General features: G+C 44.2%; 1 protein-coding gene across 1 annotated transcript in view; it reads right to left on the bottom strand.

Annotated features, from left to right (window-relative positions):
- rbks (ribokinase) overlaps positions 1 to 15,336 on the bottom strand; it is a 49,743-nt gene that overhangs the window by 29,371 nt on the left and 5,036 nt on the right. The window contains 1 exon segment of the mRNA XM_079527410.1: positions 1,174 to 1,306. Coding sequence (XP_079383536.1) covers positions 1,174 to 1,306 — 133 coding nt within the window.

Genomic DNA, 15,336 nt, shown 5'->3' with positions numbered 1-15,336 from the left:
GGAGAGGTCCCCCACCCTGCCCCGAGGCGCCCACTTCGAACCCACGCTTTCTCGACAATGTGCCAAAACGCGGGGCGCCCCGGCTGCCTGTGATGTTGGGTTGCTGATGATAGTGGCTGCTTGACTCCACTCTTTTTGAAGTGCGGCCCGGGCGTCTTGGATCATTTTTCCACAAGCCTGGCGGTCTATTTTTGGGTTCTCCCCATGCCCAGAGAACTCCTGCGCCTGGGCTGTTATCGATCCGGCCCTTTTGTTCTGATCGAGGTGGGGCACTGGTGCTTTGGTGCTCGGGTTGAAAGGCCGCTCTGTGCCTACTGATTGGAGTCTTAGGGGTTGTAAAGAAAGTGAATAAGGCCTGTTTGAGAGCGTGGAAGCGTGGGTGGAACGTATGCATGCAGTATGGTATTGATCAACAGAAAATGAGTGAGTTGGGGAGTTGGTGCAGCGGGTTGAGACGACGGACCGGAGAGCGAACAAACGCGGCTAGGAGGTTTATGGTGGGAGTTGTTGACTGTCTGGGTAATTGACGGGTGTTCATTTTTGTTCTGCAACTATATGAAAAAGTGGATGAAGAGAGCATTGGGCAAGTCCAAAACATATTCTGTATTGTGCATCTGCATGAATGCATAGTACACACACACACACGCTCGCACGCATACACACACACGCACGCACACGTGCACACATTTGAATACTTTTATTTGGATCTACAACAAACAGTAGCATAACAGATCCAAACATTTTTGAGGAGGGTTTCAAATGAAGGCATAACCAGACACCATATGCAGTATGATTAACTCACAGTAATATGAAATGCAATGATTATAGTCTAGCACCAGTCAACAGTATATGAAAATGTAATAGTCCACTCAAGGATAGACAAAGCATCGCCTCTTCCAAATAGAGAGGCTGCCGATCACTGCAGAGACTGAGCAATATTTGGCCAGTCTTTTTGCAGCGATCTTCTGCAGTCCTCCAAGTTGCAATCCACGGAGCACAAGTCTGTCACACACACACACACACACACACACACACACACACACACACACACACACACACACACACACACACACACACACACACACACACACACACACACACACACACACACACACACACACACACACACACACACACACACACACACACACACACACACACACAGTTCCCTACCTTGCAGACCATAATAGCCCTGGCCCCCAGTCTTGCAGCCTGTATGCACTGGTTGGCTCCTTTGCCTCCAAACCCAGTGAAGAACTCTTGGCCATGGATGGTCTCCCCTTCCTTCGGTAGCCTCGGTCCCCGGCTGAGAACAATAAGACCCGAGACCAGATTCTAGAAAATGTCTTATAAATGACGACAGTTTTCTCCAAAACCTTATGTTTCTATATCGGTGGTGCTCAAATATTTCATGTCAAAGACCACCAAAATTATGTGGTGAAGCAAATATTTGAGTTAAAAACGTTTGCTGTGTAAGAGCTGTGTAAGATTTGCACACATTTTCACGATTTTTAAAAAAATATCAGCAATTTATCAGCAATTTAAAAGCTGTTTCACTTACTTGAGTAAAGTATTGGCATCAAAATGTACTTAAAGTACCAAAAGTAGAAAGTTCTCATGCAGAATGTCCCATTTCAAGTTTTCAAATGTATAAAACAATATATATTAAAAAAGCAGATCTACAAGCTCACAATGCGTTGCGTGTATATAGGGCTGAAGTGGTTAATGTATGTTTTGTAATAATAATACAAATCTACAAAGTAACTAGTGGAGTAATTAATGTAGTGGAGTAAAAGTACAATATAATTTGCCTCTGAGATGTAGTGGAGTAGAGTATTAATTGGAAATACTCAAGTAAAGTACAAATACCTCAAAATTGTACTTAAGTACAGTACTTAAGTAAATGTCACTTTACAACACTGCCCGTACATCACACAACATGCACGCACGCACGCACACACGCACCACACACACACACACACACACACACACACACACACACACACACACACACACACACACACACACACACACACACACACACACACACACACACAGAGTCACTACAGATCTGCTATGATACATTTTGCCTGTGGGATTTACTGATGACACATCAGGCCTACTGTACTGTACAGTAACACATTGATTCCCTTTGATGCCTTGATCGTTTGACTTTCAGGGAGTTCTTTTACTCACTGAAACATACACAGCCAATTAATTAGTAGAACTGTACATTCTATTCTATTTCTTTTTTTTGCAAGTTCTGTCTTTTTACTCACAATACGATTAGATTTTATCGAAAGGACAAAAGTATAGAAAAGTGCCTCCGTTTCCATTTCCAATCCCATGAGCCTTCCAGGGCAATTATATATTCCCAAACAATAAGCATATATGGAAAATGTTACCATACATAATTTATATAGAGAGGGTTTCATCACAAACTCAATATGGAGGATAAATACTGCAGGGATGAACGTACAAAGGGTTTTAACACATTTTGTGCGGGAACCCCTTTTGGTGTTTTAAACATTATGTTATAATTTAGCTATTGAAAAATAGAAGATCTACAAGCTCTTAGCGCGCCACCGAGTGGCGCGCTATGAACTTGTAGGTCTGCTATTTTTGAAAAATCGTTAAAATGTGCCTCAAATCTTTCAGAAAATTGTCATGATTTAGAAAACCTTTTTTATTTTTTTCGACGTCAGGCCTGAATGGGTTAACCTCCAAAATGTAGCCCTTTCCTTTTGCATACTGGGGTTGAACATCATGATTGACGTAGATAGATAAGATATAGATTAGATAGATTAGACAGTCTGTTACAGCAGTGTGGGTGCACCATCACAAGAGGCCCCATGGGAGGAGAACACTGTTACAGCAGTGTGGGTGCACCATCACAAGAGGCCCCATGGGAGGAGAACAGAGATATATCTGATAGATTAGACAGTCTGTTACAGCAGTGTGGGTGCACCATCACAAGAGGCCCCATGGGAGGAGAACAGAGATATATCTGATAGATTAGACAGTCTGTTAGAGCAGTGTGGGTGCACCATCACAAGAGGCCCCATGGGAGGAGAACAGAGATATATCTGATAGATTAGACAGTCTGTTAGAGCAGTGTGGGTGCACCATCACAAGAGGCCCCATGGGAGGAGAACAGAGATATAGATCAGATAGATTAGACAGTCTGTTACAGCAGTGTGGGTGCACCATCACAAGAGGCCCCATGGGAGGAGAACAGTCTGTTACAGCAGTGTGGGTGCACCATCACAAGAGGCCCCCCCATGGGAGGAGAACAGAGATATAGATCAGATAGATTAGACAGTCTGTTACAGCAGTGTGGGTGCACCATCACAAGAGGCCCCATGGGAGGAGAACAGAGATATATCTGATAGATTAGACAGTCTGTAGTGTTACAGCAGTGTGGGTGCACCATCACAAGAGGCCCCATGGGAGGAGAACAGAGATATAGATTAGATATATTAGACAGTCTGTTACAGCAGTGTGGGTGCACCATCACAAGAGGCCCCATGGGAGGAGAACAGAGATATATCTGAAGCAATGCAAGGCATGATACTATACACTGTGAATACTTTAGTACTTGTATTTATATACCTCCTCTGATTGCATTGTTGCACTGATCTCTTGTGATACTCTGTGATACTGTACTTGTACATTGCTGCTATTGTGTATTGTCTATTGTGTATTGTCTGTCTGTTTTAAAAAGCGTTATGTACTATTGCACTTTTGCCCAAGACAAATGTCCCCTCGTGGGACAATAAAGTATATCTCATCTCATCTCATCATCTCATGTCATGTCAGGCCCAGATGAGATGTTTATTGGAGGGTGTAATAAAAAACAGTGTTGTGAATGACGGGCCCATCTCAGAGGTGTTGGTATGGTGGATTGATTTGGTTCAGCTTCATAAAAGAGCACGTTTCCAGTGTGTCCGTTTCTAATCAATTGCATGATTTCCATTAGAAAGGAAAAATAATCATGTCCTCCTAGACGGACAGGAAGAAAATCATCCTGTCGGGTGTTATTTCTCAACAACTACTGGCGCGTAATATATTTTATCCCTTGCATACGGTAGGTAAGTAGATAGATAGACAGACAGACAGACAGACAGACAGACATAGATACACACAGATATTTTTGAGGGGCGCTAGCCCCTCCTATATTTAGCTATTAGTGTAGATTTTCGTCTTACACAAACATTAAATTCCCATTGACAATGAATGGAGAATTTACGCCATAATTATGTGGACGAGCAAATCGGCTATTTTCGTCTTACACAAATATTAAATTCCCATTGACAATGAATGGAGAAATTACATCATATGTGTCTGAGCAAAGATAAGAGCGCCCCTCACTTCACACGGGTGTGATTTTTTTTACACTCTTCATATTTCTGCACCAATACAACTAAAGGGCCTTGCAAACGTGAAGCGAGGAGCGCAGGCGTTGTTGCCTGGATCAACACAGGTCTCCTCCAGGTCTGTTGAAGAGGGGCGCAACAACGCAAGCATAACCAAAAAAAAATCACACCCGTGTGAACTGAGTGGTGCAGCTCCCCTCTCCCCCTGCCCCCCCCCCCTCTCTCTCATTAGCAGGCAACAGTGCAGCACTATCTCTCTCTCTCTCTTATTTCTGGCACAACAGCGCCACTTTTGCCCCTACTGGTACTCACATACATAGTCACATAGGTAGGTTAACACGGACATTGCTGTTCATTGGAGTGGTTGCACCGCTCAAAAGCTAAACAGAATCCAGATCTGGTGAGTCGCGGACGTGTGCACGTAACGGGCAACAACTTCACGGGACCGCGCTCACGTAGATACGCTTGGCGGTGTCGCACCGCGACTTCTCCGAAAATGAACTATAGGCGCGTTTTATCACTCCCCGTTTGCAAGGCCCTTAATGCAACCCAGAGCAGACTTTGGTGTCACCAGTAATGCCTGACTCATTGGTATGTCCTGCCATAGAGTATAAAGAAGGATAGAGACTGATCTGGCGCGAAGCTCCGCCCACTCCGCTATTCATGTCAGTGGAAGTTGCTCAGTGGCGTTTTGAAGCACCCGGAAGGACCATCTCAGAACGTCTACTTCCGCATTTGACCACCAAATTTTGGTGGTCAAATGCGGAAGTGCAACCGAGCACTCAATGTTAAAGCCCAGCTGCACGGGGTTTCCCGGTCATGAATCCACGGGTCTGCTTGTAGTGCCTCCTCTTACCACTAGGGCCCAGTGCTTCAACGTTGGAGTGCCTCACTGGCCCCTTGTGTCCCGCCCCTCCCTCACCCCAGGGCCACCATGCCCACAGATGGATGCCCTGAAGGAGAGCTGCCCATCAATGCACCCCTCAGTCCATCCAATCACTGAGGTGGAGTTGAGGTGGTGACTAGCACAACCAGTGTGAGCCAACCAGTGTCACCAAGTCTGCTTATTATAAGCGACTTTGAGCTTGTTTTTCCTGTAAAGTAATTTATAAATAATTGGTAGATGTGGGTTGTGTGTGTTTTTGGCTTGTTTCTAAAGTGTAGTTGCTTATTTGGGCTTGTCTCGCAAATATTTAAGTTAAGTTAAGTTAAGTTAAGGATCCCCAAATTAATATGTAATTTAATTGTCCACGGACCCATCTGAAAACATTTTGTGCCAGGGACGCCCATACATTGTGAGCTTGTAGATCGTCTACTTTCGATGCCGATGTATTGCATACAGTACGTAAAGTGGCCTAGGTCGCAGCTTCTTTCGGGCTTGTTTTTATAGACCTTTCTCTCGCAAAATCTGGCAACACACTTGGAGCCAAAAACACACTGGAGCCAACGGGGCTCCTGAATACCTTCACACTGTACGTCAAGCTGCTGTGGTCTGGCCCTTGGCCAGCATTGTAGCAAGGGAGACAAAAAGGGATTTTTTTTTATAATTTTCTCCTAATTTACTCATTGCCAATTCGTGATCGGCAGGTTGAGGCGTGGTATTACAGTAACCTCACTCCACGTCAAGTGATTTACAGTAACTTGGGCAGGCGTGTCACAAGTCAACGGGAGGACTTGTGACACGCCTGCACTGACTGTACACACGGCATCATCCAGCTGACTTGACTTTCATCTGGTAAAATATACACACTGCAAATACCACAAGTTAATTTTAATTCTTGCAGAGTGGGTTCCCACCAACAAAGGACATAGTTTAGGGTCAATCAAAGGAATCAAGGATTTGTTGATCTAGGTTTTATTTTAATCCGAGTTCTGTTGCACCACTTCATTTTAAACATTGCTTAACCCATTCTAGGTCGGGAACCCCTTTTGGTGTTTTAACTAAGCATTATGTTATACTTTAGCTATTGAAAAATAGCAGATCTACAAGCTCATAGCGCGCCACCGAGTGGCGCGCTATGAGCTTGTAGATCTGCTATTTTTCTACAAGCTTGTAGGTCTGCTATTTTTGAAAAATCATAAAAAATGCGGCACAAATCTTTGAATATATATTCTTTCAGAGCGAACGTTTTTCTTATTTCGACGTCAGGCCTAAATGGGTTAACAAATCAGTGATTAAAACCTTTGCCTGTGATTAATTCTCATTGGCTGCCATTACGGCGTGGCCAGTGTAAATAAACCTCATTGGCTGCCATTACGGTGTGGGCGTGGCCAGTGTAAATAAACAGCAACACCGTCACCCAACTTGAGATAAATTATAGCGCTACTTTTTTTCTTCCCTTGTTTGAGAGAAAACTGGCATAGATTTATGAAAATAGAAGCTTGAGCATTCAAAGAATAATGTAATAATCTAGTGTAATTGAGAGCCAGATATTTTACATTGAAGAAATATTGATTTTCTTCAATTCATCTAATATATATGCTGCCGTTTTGGAAATGTGAACCCCTATAGCTGCAAGTTTAAAATTAATCTCTGAAATCTGAAATTCAAATCTGAGTTCAAAGTAGTGGAGCAACAGGATTAAAATAAATCAAAGTTTGCAGTGTAAACTACTTTGAACAACTAAAGGGCCTTGCAAACGTGAAGCGAGGAACGCAGGCGCAACAACGCAAGCATAAAAAAACAAACATGAACTGAGTGGTGCAACTCCCCCCCCCCCCCCCCCCCCCAGCAGGCAACAGTGCAGCACTATCTCTCTCTCTGTTTCTGGCACAACTGCCACTTTTGCCCCTACTGGTACTCACATACATAGTCACATAGGTAGGTTAACACGGACATTGCTGTTCCTTGGAGTGGTTGCACCACTCAAAAGCTAAACAGAATCCAGATCTGGTGGAGTTTGCAGTGGAAACTAAGGATTAAAAGGATGGTTTAAATGTAGAATTGATAGTACCGTATTTCTTTAAAAACTATGTTTAAAGTTTTGTGCAACAGGATTAAGATAAATCTTTATTTAATCAGCACGCACACACACACACACACACACACACACACACACACACACACACACACACACACACACACACACACACACACACACACACACACACACACACACACACACACACACACACACACACACACACACACACACACACACACACACACACTACACACAACCACCAAGTATTGCTTCCCATACCATGACGCTTGCCAACGGGTGCCACTCGTGCAGTCACTACCATATAGCCCCCCCATCCCCCCCCCCCCCCCCCCCCCCCCCCCTCTTCACTAGAATCCATGCGCTTACACAGGCTAACAGCCACCTGAGACCGCCCGGATGATGACTGACAGGTGACACATTTCAAGGCCAACCCGCCCACGCCTCTTCTCTCTCTCACAGTGAGACATTGAGCCATTGTTGTCTGTGTGAGCTTGCCAGACAAAACGGGACAGAGAGCTACGTGCTGAAGTGCAACATCGCCACACTTTCTCCCACGATACGAAAAGGCCAAAAAACAGGCGTTGGTATAAGTGACGTGGGCCGTTTGGTTGGCACTCAATTCCATTTCCCCTGCTTGTTTTATAATGTTGCCATATTCTAGTAATTAAGCCAATGTCGGTTCGTTGCCAATTCATCCTGAGTGGCACTGCAGTCCCTGTTGTTTTAGAGCCTCCACTGTTGGTCTGAGGAAGTAGTACTATGTAATATCACGGCCCGATCGATAAAAAAAAGTTTCCAAAATCGAAATCACTTGACAGAGAAAAATGTTTGTCAAAACGGTATACATGATAAATAGGTATTGATTAGGCATAATTTAAAATACAGCCTATTCAACTGACATTTTAATGAAATAAGGAAGACTATATGGCATCATTATAACACAGCACAACACATGAAGTTAAACTTGAACTTCATCACGATGTCGATGAAATAAGTGCAACCAAAATAAATCAAAGTTTGCAGTGGAAACTACTTTGAACAACTAAAGGGCCTTGCAAACGTGAAGCGAGGAACGCAGGCGTTGGTGTTGTTGCCTGGATCAACACAGGTCTCCTCCAGGTCTGTTGAAGAGGGGCGCAACAACGCAGCCCAGCAGGCAACAGTGCAGCACTATCTCTCTCTCTCTGTTTCTGGCACAACAGCGCCACTTTTGCCCCTACTGGTACTCACATACATAGTCACATAGGTAGGTTAACACGGACATTGCTGTTCCTTGGAGTGGTTGCACCACTCAAAAGCTAAACAGAATCCAGATCTGGTGGAGTTTGCAGTGGAAACTAAGGATTAAAAGGATGGTTTAAATGTAGAATTGATAGTACCGTATTTCTTAAAACTATGTTTAAAGTTTTGTGCAACAGGATTAAGATAAATCTCAACCAAGGAACAAAACAAAGGCACTCTTCTGGTGAAAAACTTAAAAAGCCTTTATTAAGGCTTTTTTATTTCATCGAGTTAAAAACTGCTCTTCGGAGAGTTCGGAGTCCGAACTTCGGACCCTTTTTTTTCTGATGATGAAATAAGTATTGACAGGAGAAGCAGAAGCTTGTGCAGGCTCCAACTCCAAGAGATACTATATGTTGTTATTGACTCAAGAAAACAACTTCTCAGAAGAGAATCAGATTTTTCTTTAGCCCCATATACGCTCTTGGTATAAGTAGATTCAAGATTCAAGATTATTTTATTGCCATGTCAACAAGGTTGATAGGAATTTGTCTCAGTGACATTCATTGCAGTAACGGGGATGAGACAACAAATGAACTACACAGCTGCAGCCATTATTTCGGCGCTGCTCTCAGCTTACTTGCATCAGAAAAATTAAGAAAAGAAGAAAAAGAAGGATGGGGGGGGGCACAGTTGGGGTGGGGGTGTTGACAGAGAGGGAGGGGGGGAGGGAGAATACATCACATCACATTACATTACAGTTGCATTGTATCGTGCAGTGTTGTTTTTGACAGCAAATTTTGATTTTAGTTTTAGTCATAGTCTCTTGAATAGTTTTCACTTAGTTTTAGTCACATTTTAGTCACCTGGAATGTTTTAGTGTTAGTCTAGTTTTAGTCGACTAAATATCATAAGATTTTAGTCGACTAAATCTACAGTTGATTTAGTCGACTAAAATGTATTTTGGCGGGCCTTGATGCCATCGTAATGGCAGATTTTACACTTTCTGAAAATAGCCGATCTACAAGCTCACAACGTGTCGCGCTGTGACGCGTTGTGCGCTTGTAGATCTGTTATTTTCAGCATGCAACCAAGTGTAAAATGACTTATACTGGATCTCTTGTCCACTAGTCCCTTCCTAACAGTTTTAGTCTAGTTTTCATTTGTTGACGAAATTGTCAGTATATTTAGTCTTAGTTTTAGTCATCCTAGCTTAGTTTTTATTTAGTTTCCATTTAGTTTTCGTCAGTGGAAAAAGGTAGTCGACAAACACTTTTCGTCTTAGTTTTAGTCGACAAAATCAACACTGGTATCGTGTGGGCACACATGATCTTGGGTGGGGGGCAGGACGGGTTGTAGGTCTGGGCACCAATCAAAAAGCACTACCAGCACGCCGCTCTTCAGGTTGGAAGGGCTGCGTGCGCGTAGGAAAATAAAAAGGGAGCACAGCCGGAACAGCAGCGGGTGGGGCTTGGGGTGGGGGGGGGGGGGGGGTGGGGGGGGGGGGTGGTCGGCGTGTGGTGTAGGAGTGTGTGTGTGAAGTGTTCGTTAAGTAGTAAGTAAGTAGGAATTATTTATCATTCCACGGCTGCAAGTTAACCAAATCTTTCTGAATTTGGGTACAGTATGTGTACTATACTGTATATGGAAAATTATACATTCTGTTTTTGCCTGCCAACAAAATATTCTTAAACTTGCACTAGGCCATAACTGTGGCCTGAAACAATGGGTCAGATTTGTTTTTTTAACATCTTTCTTTCGTTACTTCCCTTTTTACAAGACACATACTAATCTAGTTTGCCTTGATAAGAATCTAGAGCACAGCAGTTTATTTTGTACTGTACTGTACTGTACTGTACTGTACTGTACTGTACTGTACTGTACTGTACTGTACTGTACTGTACTGCAGGGGTTCTCAACCCGTGGGTCGCGACCCCTCGGGGGGGGTCGCCAAATAATTTTAGGGGGTCCCCAAATTATTTTCAAATTTTTCAAAAATAGCAGACCTACAAGCTCGTAGCGCGCCACTCGGTGGCGCGCTATGAGCTTGTAGATGTCCCGAGACATTGCCAAAGCATTTCCGGGGGTCCCCGGCCAAAAACGTTGAGAACCCCTGCTGTACTGTACTGTACTGTACTGTACTGTACTGTACTGTACTGTACTGTACTGTACTGTACTGTACTGTACTGTACTGTACTGTACTGCAACTTCACCCATTTTCAACCTCACTACTTTCTACTCTGGTCTGTGTCTCTATAGGAGGGCTGTGGACATGCTGTAGGCATCTTTCTTTTTTTAATTTGTATTAACGTGAGACCAATGGCTTCCATTATAGCGTGCTAACTTTCCAGGAATAGAAAGCCTGCCGTTAGCTCGGATTCCCATCTCGATGATGTCACTGATATAGGCGGGTTTCTGAACTGACACAGATGGAGTAGACACAAATGGTACCATACTGTATGTAACGAGCATCAGTGTGGACCAATTATGTAAAGATATACTTTACTACTGATACATCTGGGGGACATCTAAATTCAATGTATAGTGGGTGGAATTGCAAACGATTCAGAAATGTGAAGACAATCTGCATTGCAGAACCAAAATGGCAGTCCTTCGTATTGGGACGGCACAGTATCAGGATTGGTTTCAAATCAGTAGGTGTTATGTTTTTCTGAGCTTTTTCTAAGCCCCAACATAACAAAAATCTAAAATATCTAGCTATTTTTAACAGCCAAAGACTTAAGTATAAGTAAAGTATGTTTTGTAATAATAATCTAAATCTGCAAACTACCGTAGTAACTAAAGCTGTATATAGAAAAAGAGAGACGATCCGGGCACTCAAAGTTAAAAAGAGGAAAGCCTTTATTTAATTAAAAGGCACAAGCCAACTAAAGCTGTCAAATAATTGTAAAAAGTACAATATTTACCCCTGAGATGTAGTGGAGTAGAAGTATAAAGTAAAAATGCAAATACTAAAATAAAGTAAAGAGGCACCTCAAAATTGCATGTGAGTAAATGACAGTATTTGATAAAATGTTTACTTATTCCACCACTGACACTTTTGTTGTTGTTGTTTTACTGCTCAAGAGGAATAGGTGTTTCCATGTGTTTCCAGTGTCAGTGAGCTGTGTCAGTAGGGGGCAGTGCTGTGTCAGTAGGGGGCAGTGTCTGGCTTTGACACTGGGTTGCCTCTGGAGAGACAGAGAGTCCCACAGCTCCTCCCCTATACATGCACTGCAGGATAGATAGCAGATAATTCACATAAGCCTCTTACTACTATCATAAAACGATATGATGTGAAATAGAGCCTCAGCCAAATCCATTATAGCCTATCATTGTCAATCTGTCTGATGATCGTTATTTTGTACATGTGTGTGCGCGACAGAGAGATCGCGGGGCGATGATCGAGATAAGGCACGCACGTTGGCAGACAAGCAAGGAGAGAGTGAGAGCCAGCAAAGCCTCATCAGAGCACACTTGCGTTCCACTTTCTGTCAGTCAGCCAGACAGCCAGCCAGGCAGACTCACCCGAAATATTCATACAGTGACACAACTGGATTTCTGACTTCAAAGACGTGCCTATATCACTTTGATATGGTCCAGAAATGCATTCCACCGACCCACTACCCACCCCCCCCCCCCCCAAACCCCCCCATCCCAACCTCCATCCAAACCCCCGACCTCACACACCCTATCCAGAAGTGGGCCGTTTCCCGTTAGCATATTAGGGTTTTAATAGACAGCTCCTGTCCTTCAAAGCAAGACTTTTAGGCCTAATTGCTAATGAGCTATACTACACAAACTTGCCAAAAGCCTCATGCAGAGAGGGCCCATATGTTTTTGATAACTTTTGAGCAATTTGAGGGATTCTAAAAATAAGTGAGGGCTAGTGAGAATGGTATCAAGGTTTTCGCTTAAATTGCGTCACATGTTCTGTGTTCACGCTCTTCTTCAAAGTTGGGTAAAGGTCTAGAGGCCATAGTCCATAAAGCACGCAGGATTAATTACATAGGTATTCCTGTCACTCTTCTTAACAAAAGGTTACGGGACATGAGGGTGACAAATTGTTGTTTTCAACTATCCATTGTGCTGGAGCTGATGACTAAGGATTTGTGGGAAAGGACCACGGTTGGCTCCACAGATCTCACCGCATGTCAGCATGATGCAACACTGACATTTCAGTAAACAGTCATTATAGTGGATTATCTACACACTTTGAGTACTTTAAGTCTGAGTTGGGTTTACACCCACAGATAACTGTCTGCATCACCCATTGGGTGAACAGATCAATGCATTGGCTTTACATACTTTAGATGGTTTGGCATGGCATCAATAATGATGACTGCCATGAGTATGAGAAAGGCTCTGTCTTTGTACAGGCAATGATGTCATTTAGACTATGGAGAAGCTTTAAAACGCAGATATATAGACGGGTGGTTCTCAAACATTTTAATTTCAAGGTCCCCAGTTTAGTATCATGTATTAGGACCCTATAATTCTCTGATTGACAGACCTGCGAGGGTCCATTTGGTTACTATTATAGGGACCCCTGGACCTCCCTCGCGGACCCCTGGGGGTCCCCAACCCCACTTTGAGAACCACTGATATAGACAAGTTAATAACCAAAAAGTCAAAAGATGGTAATCCACTGAAGAAAGAGTGTAACGATCTATTTATTTTCATATAAAAGGAGGCAAACAGAGCATTCAGGCTTAGTTGAAGTTCGGGCAGCCGAAGCTAAATGTGCAGAGAGTCCGCCTGGGAAACAGAAGGTCCCAGGTTCAATCTGCGGCCCCCTGGGAAACAGAAGGTCCCAGGTTCAATCTGCGGCCCCCTGGGAAACAGAAGGTCCCAGGTTCAATATGCGGCCCCCTGGGAAACAGAAGGTCCCAGGTTCAATCTGCGGCCCCCTGGGAAACAGAAGGTCCCAGGTTCAATCTGCGGCCCCCTGGGAAACAGAAGGTCCCAGGTTCAATCTGGGAAACAGAAGGTCCCAGGTTCAATCTGCGGCCCCCTGGGAAACAGAAGGTCCCAGGTTCAATCTGCGGCCCCCTGGGAAACAGAAGGTCCCAGGTTCAATCTGGGAAACAGAAGGTCCCAGGTTCAATCTGCGGCCCCCTGGGAAACAGAAGGTCCCAGGTTCAATCTGCGGCCCCCTGGGAAACAGAAGGTCCCAGGTTCAATCTGCGGCCCCCTGGGAAACAGAAGGTCCCAGGTTCAATCTGCAGCCCCCTGGGAAACAGAAGGTCCCAGGTTCAATCTGCAGCCCCCTGGGAAACAGAAGGTCCCAGGTTCAATCTGCAGCCCCCTGGGAAACAGAAGGTCCCAGGTTCAATCTGCAGCCCCCTGGGAAACAGAAGGTCCCAGGTTCAATCTGCAGCCCCCTGGGAAACAGAAGGTCCCAGGTTCAATCTGCAGCCCCCTGGGAAACAGAAGGTCCCAGGTTCAATCTGCAGCCCCCTGGGAAACAGAAGGTCCCAGGTTCAATCTGCAGCCCCCTGGGAAACAGAAGGTCCCAGGTTCAATCTGCAGCCCCCTGGGAAACAGAAGGTCCCAGGTTCAATCTGCAGCCCCCTGGGAAACAGAAGGTCCCAGGTTCAATCTGCAGCCCCCTGGGAAACAGAAGGTCCCAGGTTCAATCTGCAGCCCCCTGGGAAACAGAAGGTCCCAGGTTCAATCTGGGAAACAGAAGGTCCCAGGTTCAATCTGCAGCCCCCAGCAATGTCTTATCCCTTAACCCATTTAGGCCCGACGTCGAAATAAAAATAAAAAAGTTTTCTAAATCATGACAATTTTCGGAAAGATTTGAGGCACATTTTAACGATTTTTCAAAAATAGCAGACCTACAAGTTCATAGCGCGCCACTCGGTGGCGCGCTATGAGCTTGTAGATCTGCTATTTTTCAATAGCTAAATTATAACAATGTTTAAAACACCAAAACGGGTTCCCGCCCCAAAATGGGTTAATGGTTAATGTGGTTAAACGCTAACGTGACATGGATGCGTTCCAGGTCTCAATGGGTTAACCCATTTAGGCCTGACGTCGAAATAAAAAAAATCGTTCGCTCTGAAAGAATATATATTCAAAGATGTGTGCCACATTTTTACGATTTTTCAAAAATAGCAGACCTACAAGCTCGTAGCGCGCCACTCGGTGGCATGCTATGAGCTTGTAGATCTGCTATTTTTCAATAGCTAAAGTACAACATAATGCTTAGTTAAAACACCAAAAGGGGTTCCCGCCCAGAATGGGCCACTCTCAAATCTCACCACTTGGGCACCTACTACTATAGTATGGAATGCACTTCCCATTACAATCAGAACTGCAGCCTCACTCCCAATCTTCCGCCGTAATCTAAAAACCCACCTCTTCAGACTCCATCATGGCCGGTAGCACTTGCCCTAGCCTACTTTTTATGTATGTGAAGTAAATTTTGCCATGCTTTTTTTTGTTCTTGCTTAATGTAAGTCGCTCTGGATTAAGAGCCTAAATTGTAAATTGTATCAGCTGGGCGAAGCTGAAAATTGCATTTCCCCCCTCGGGATCAAAATACTGTTGGGTCTAAATTAATTATGTTGTTGGACACGTACACTGTACCTGCATGGGTAACTTGAGTCATAACATATTGGGCATGGGCCTTGTGGACAACACTGAGGTAGTGGTTTGCTCAATTTAGACCACTTCCTCTATTCTTGTCTGGACAGGATCTGGTAGTCCTTTTTAAGCACGGTGGAAACACCCTTCAGTGCATACTACTATATCATGTTTTCCACATGCTTGTACTGTATGTAAAA

The sequence above is a fragment of the Electrona antarctica genome (assembly GCF_951216825.1).
Source record: "Electrona antarctica genome assembly, chromosome: 18".
NCBI classification, from domain to species: Eukaryota; Metazoa; Chordata; class Actinopteri; order Myctophiformes; family Myctophidae; genus Electrona; species Electrona antarctica.
Note: the sequence above shows the minus strand (reverse complement) of the source record. Positions and strands in the feature narration are given on the sequence as shown.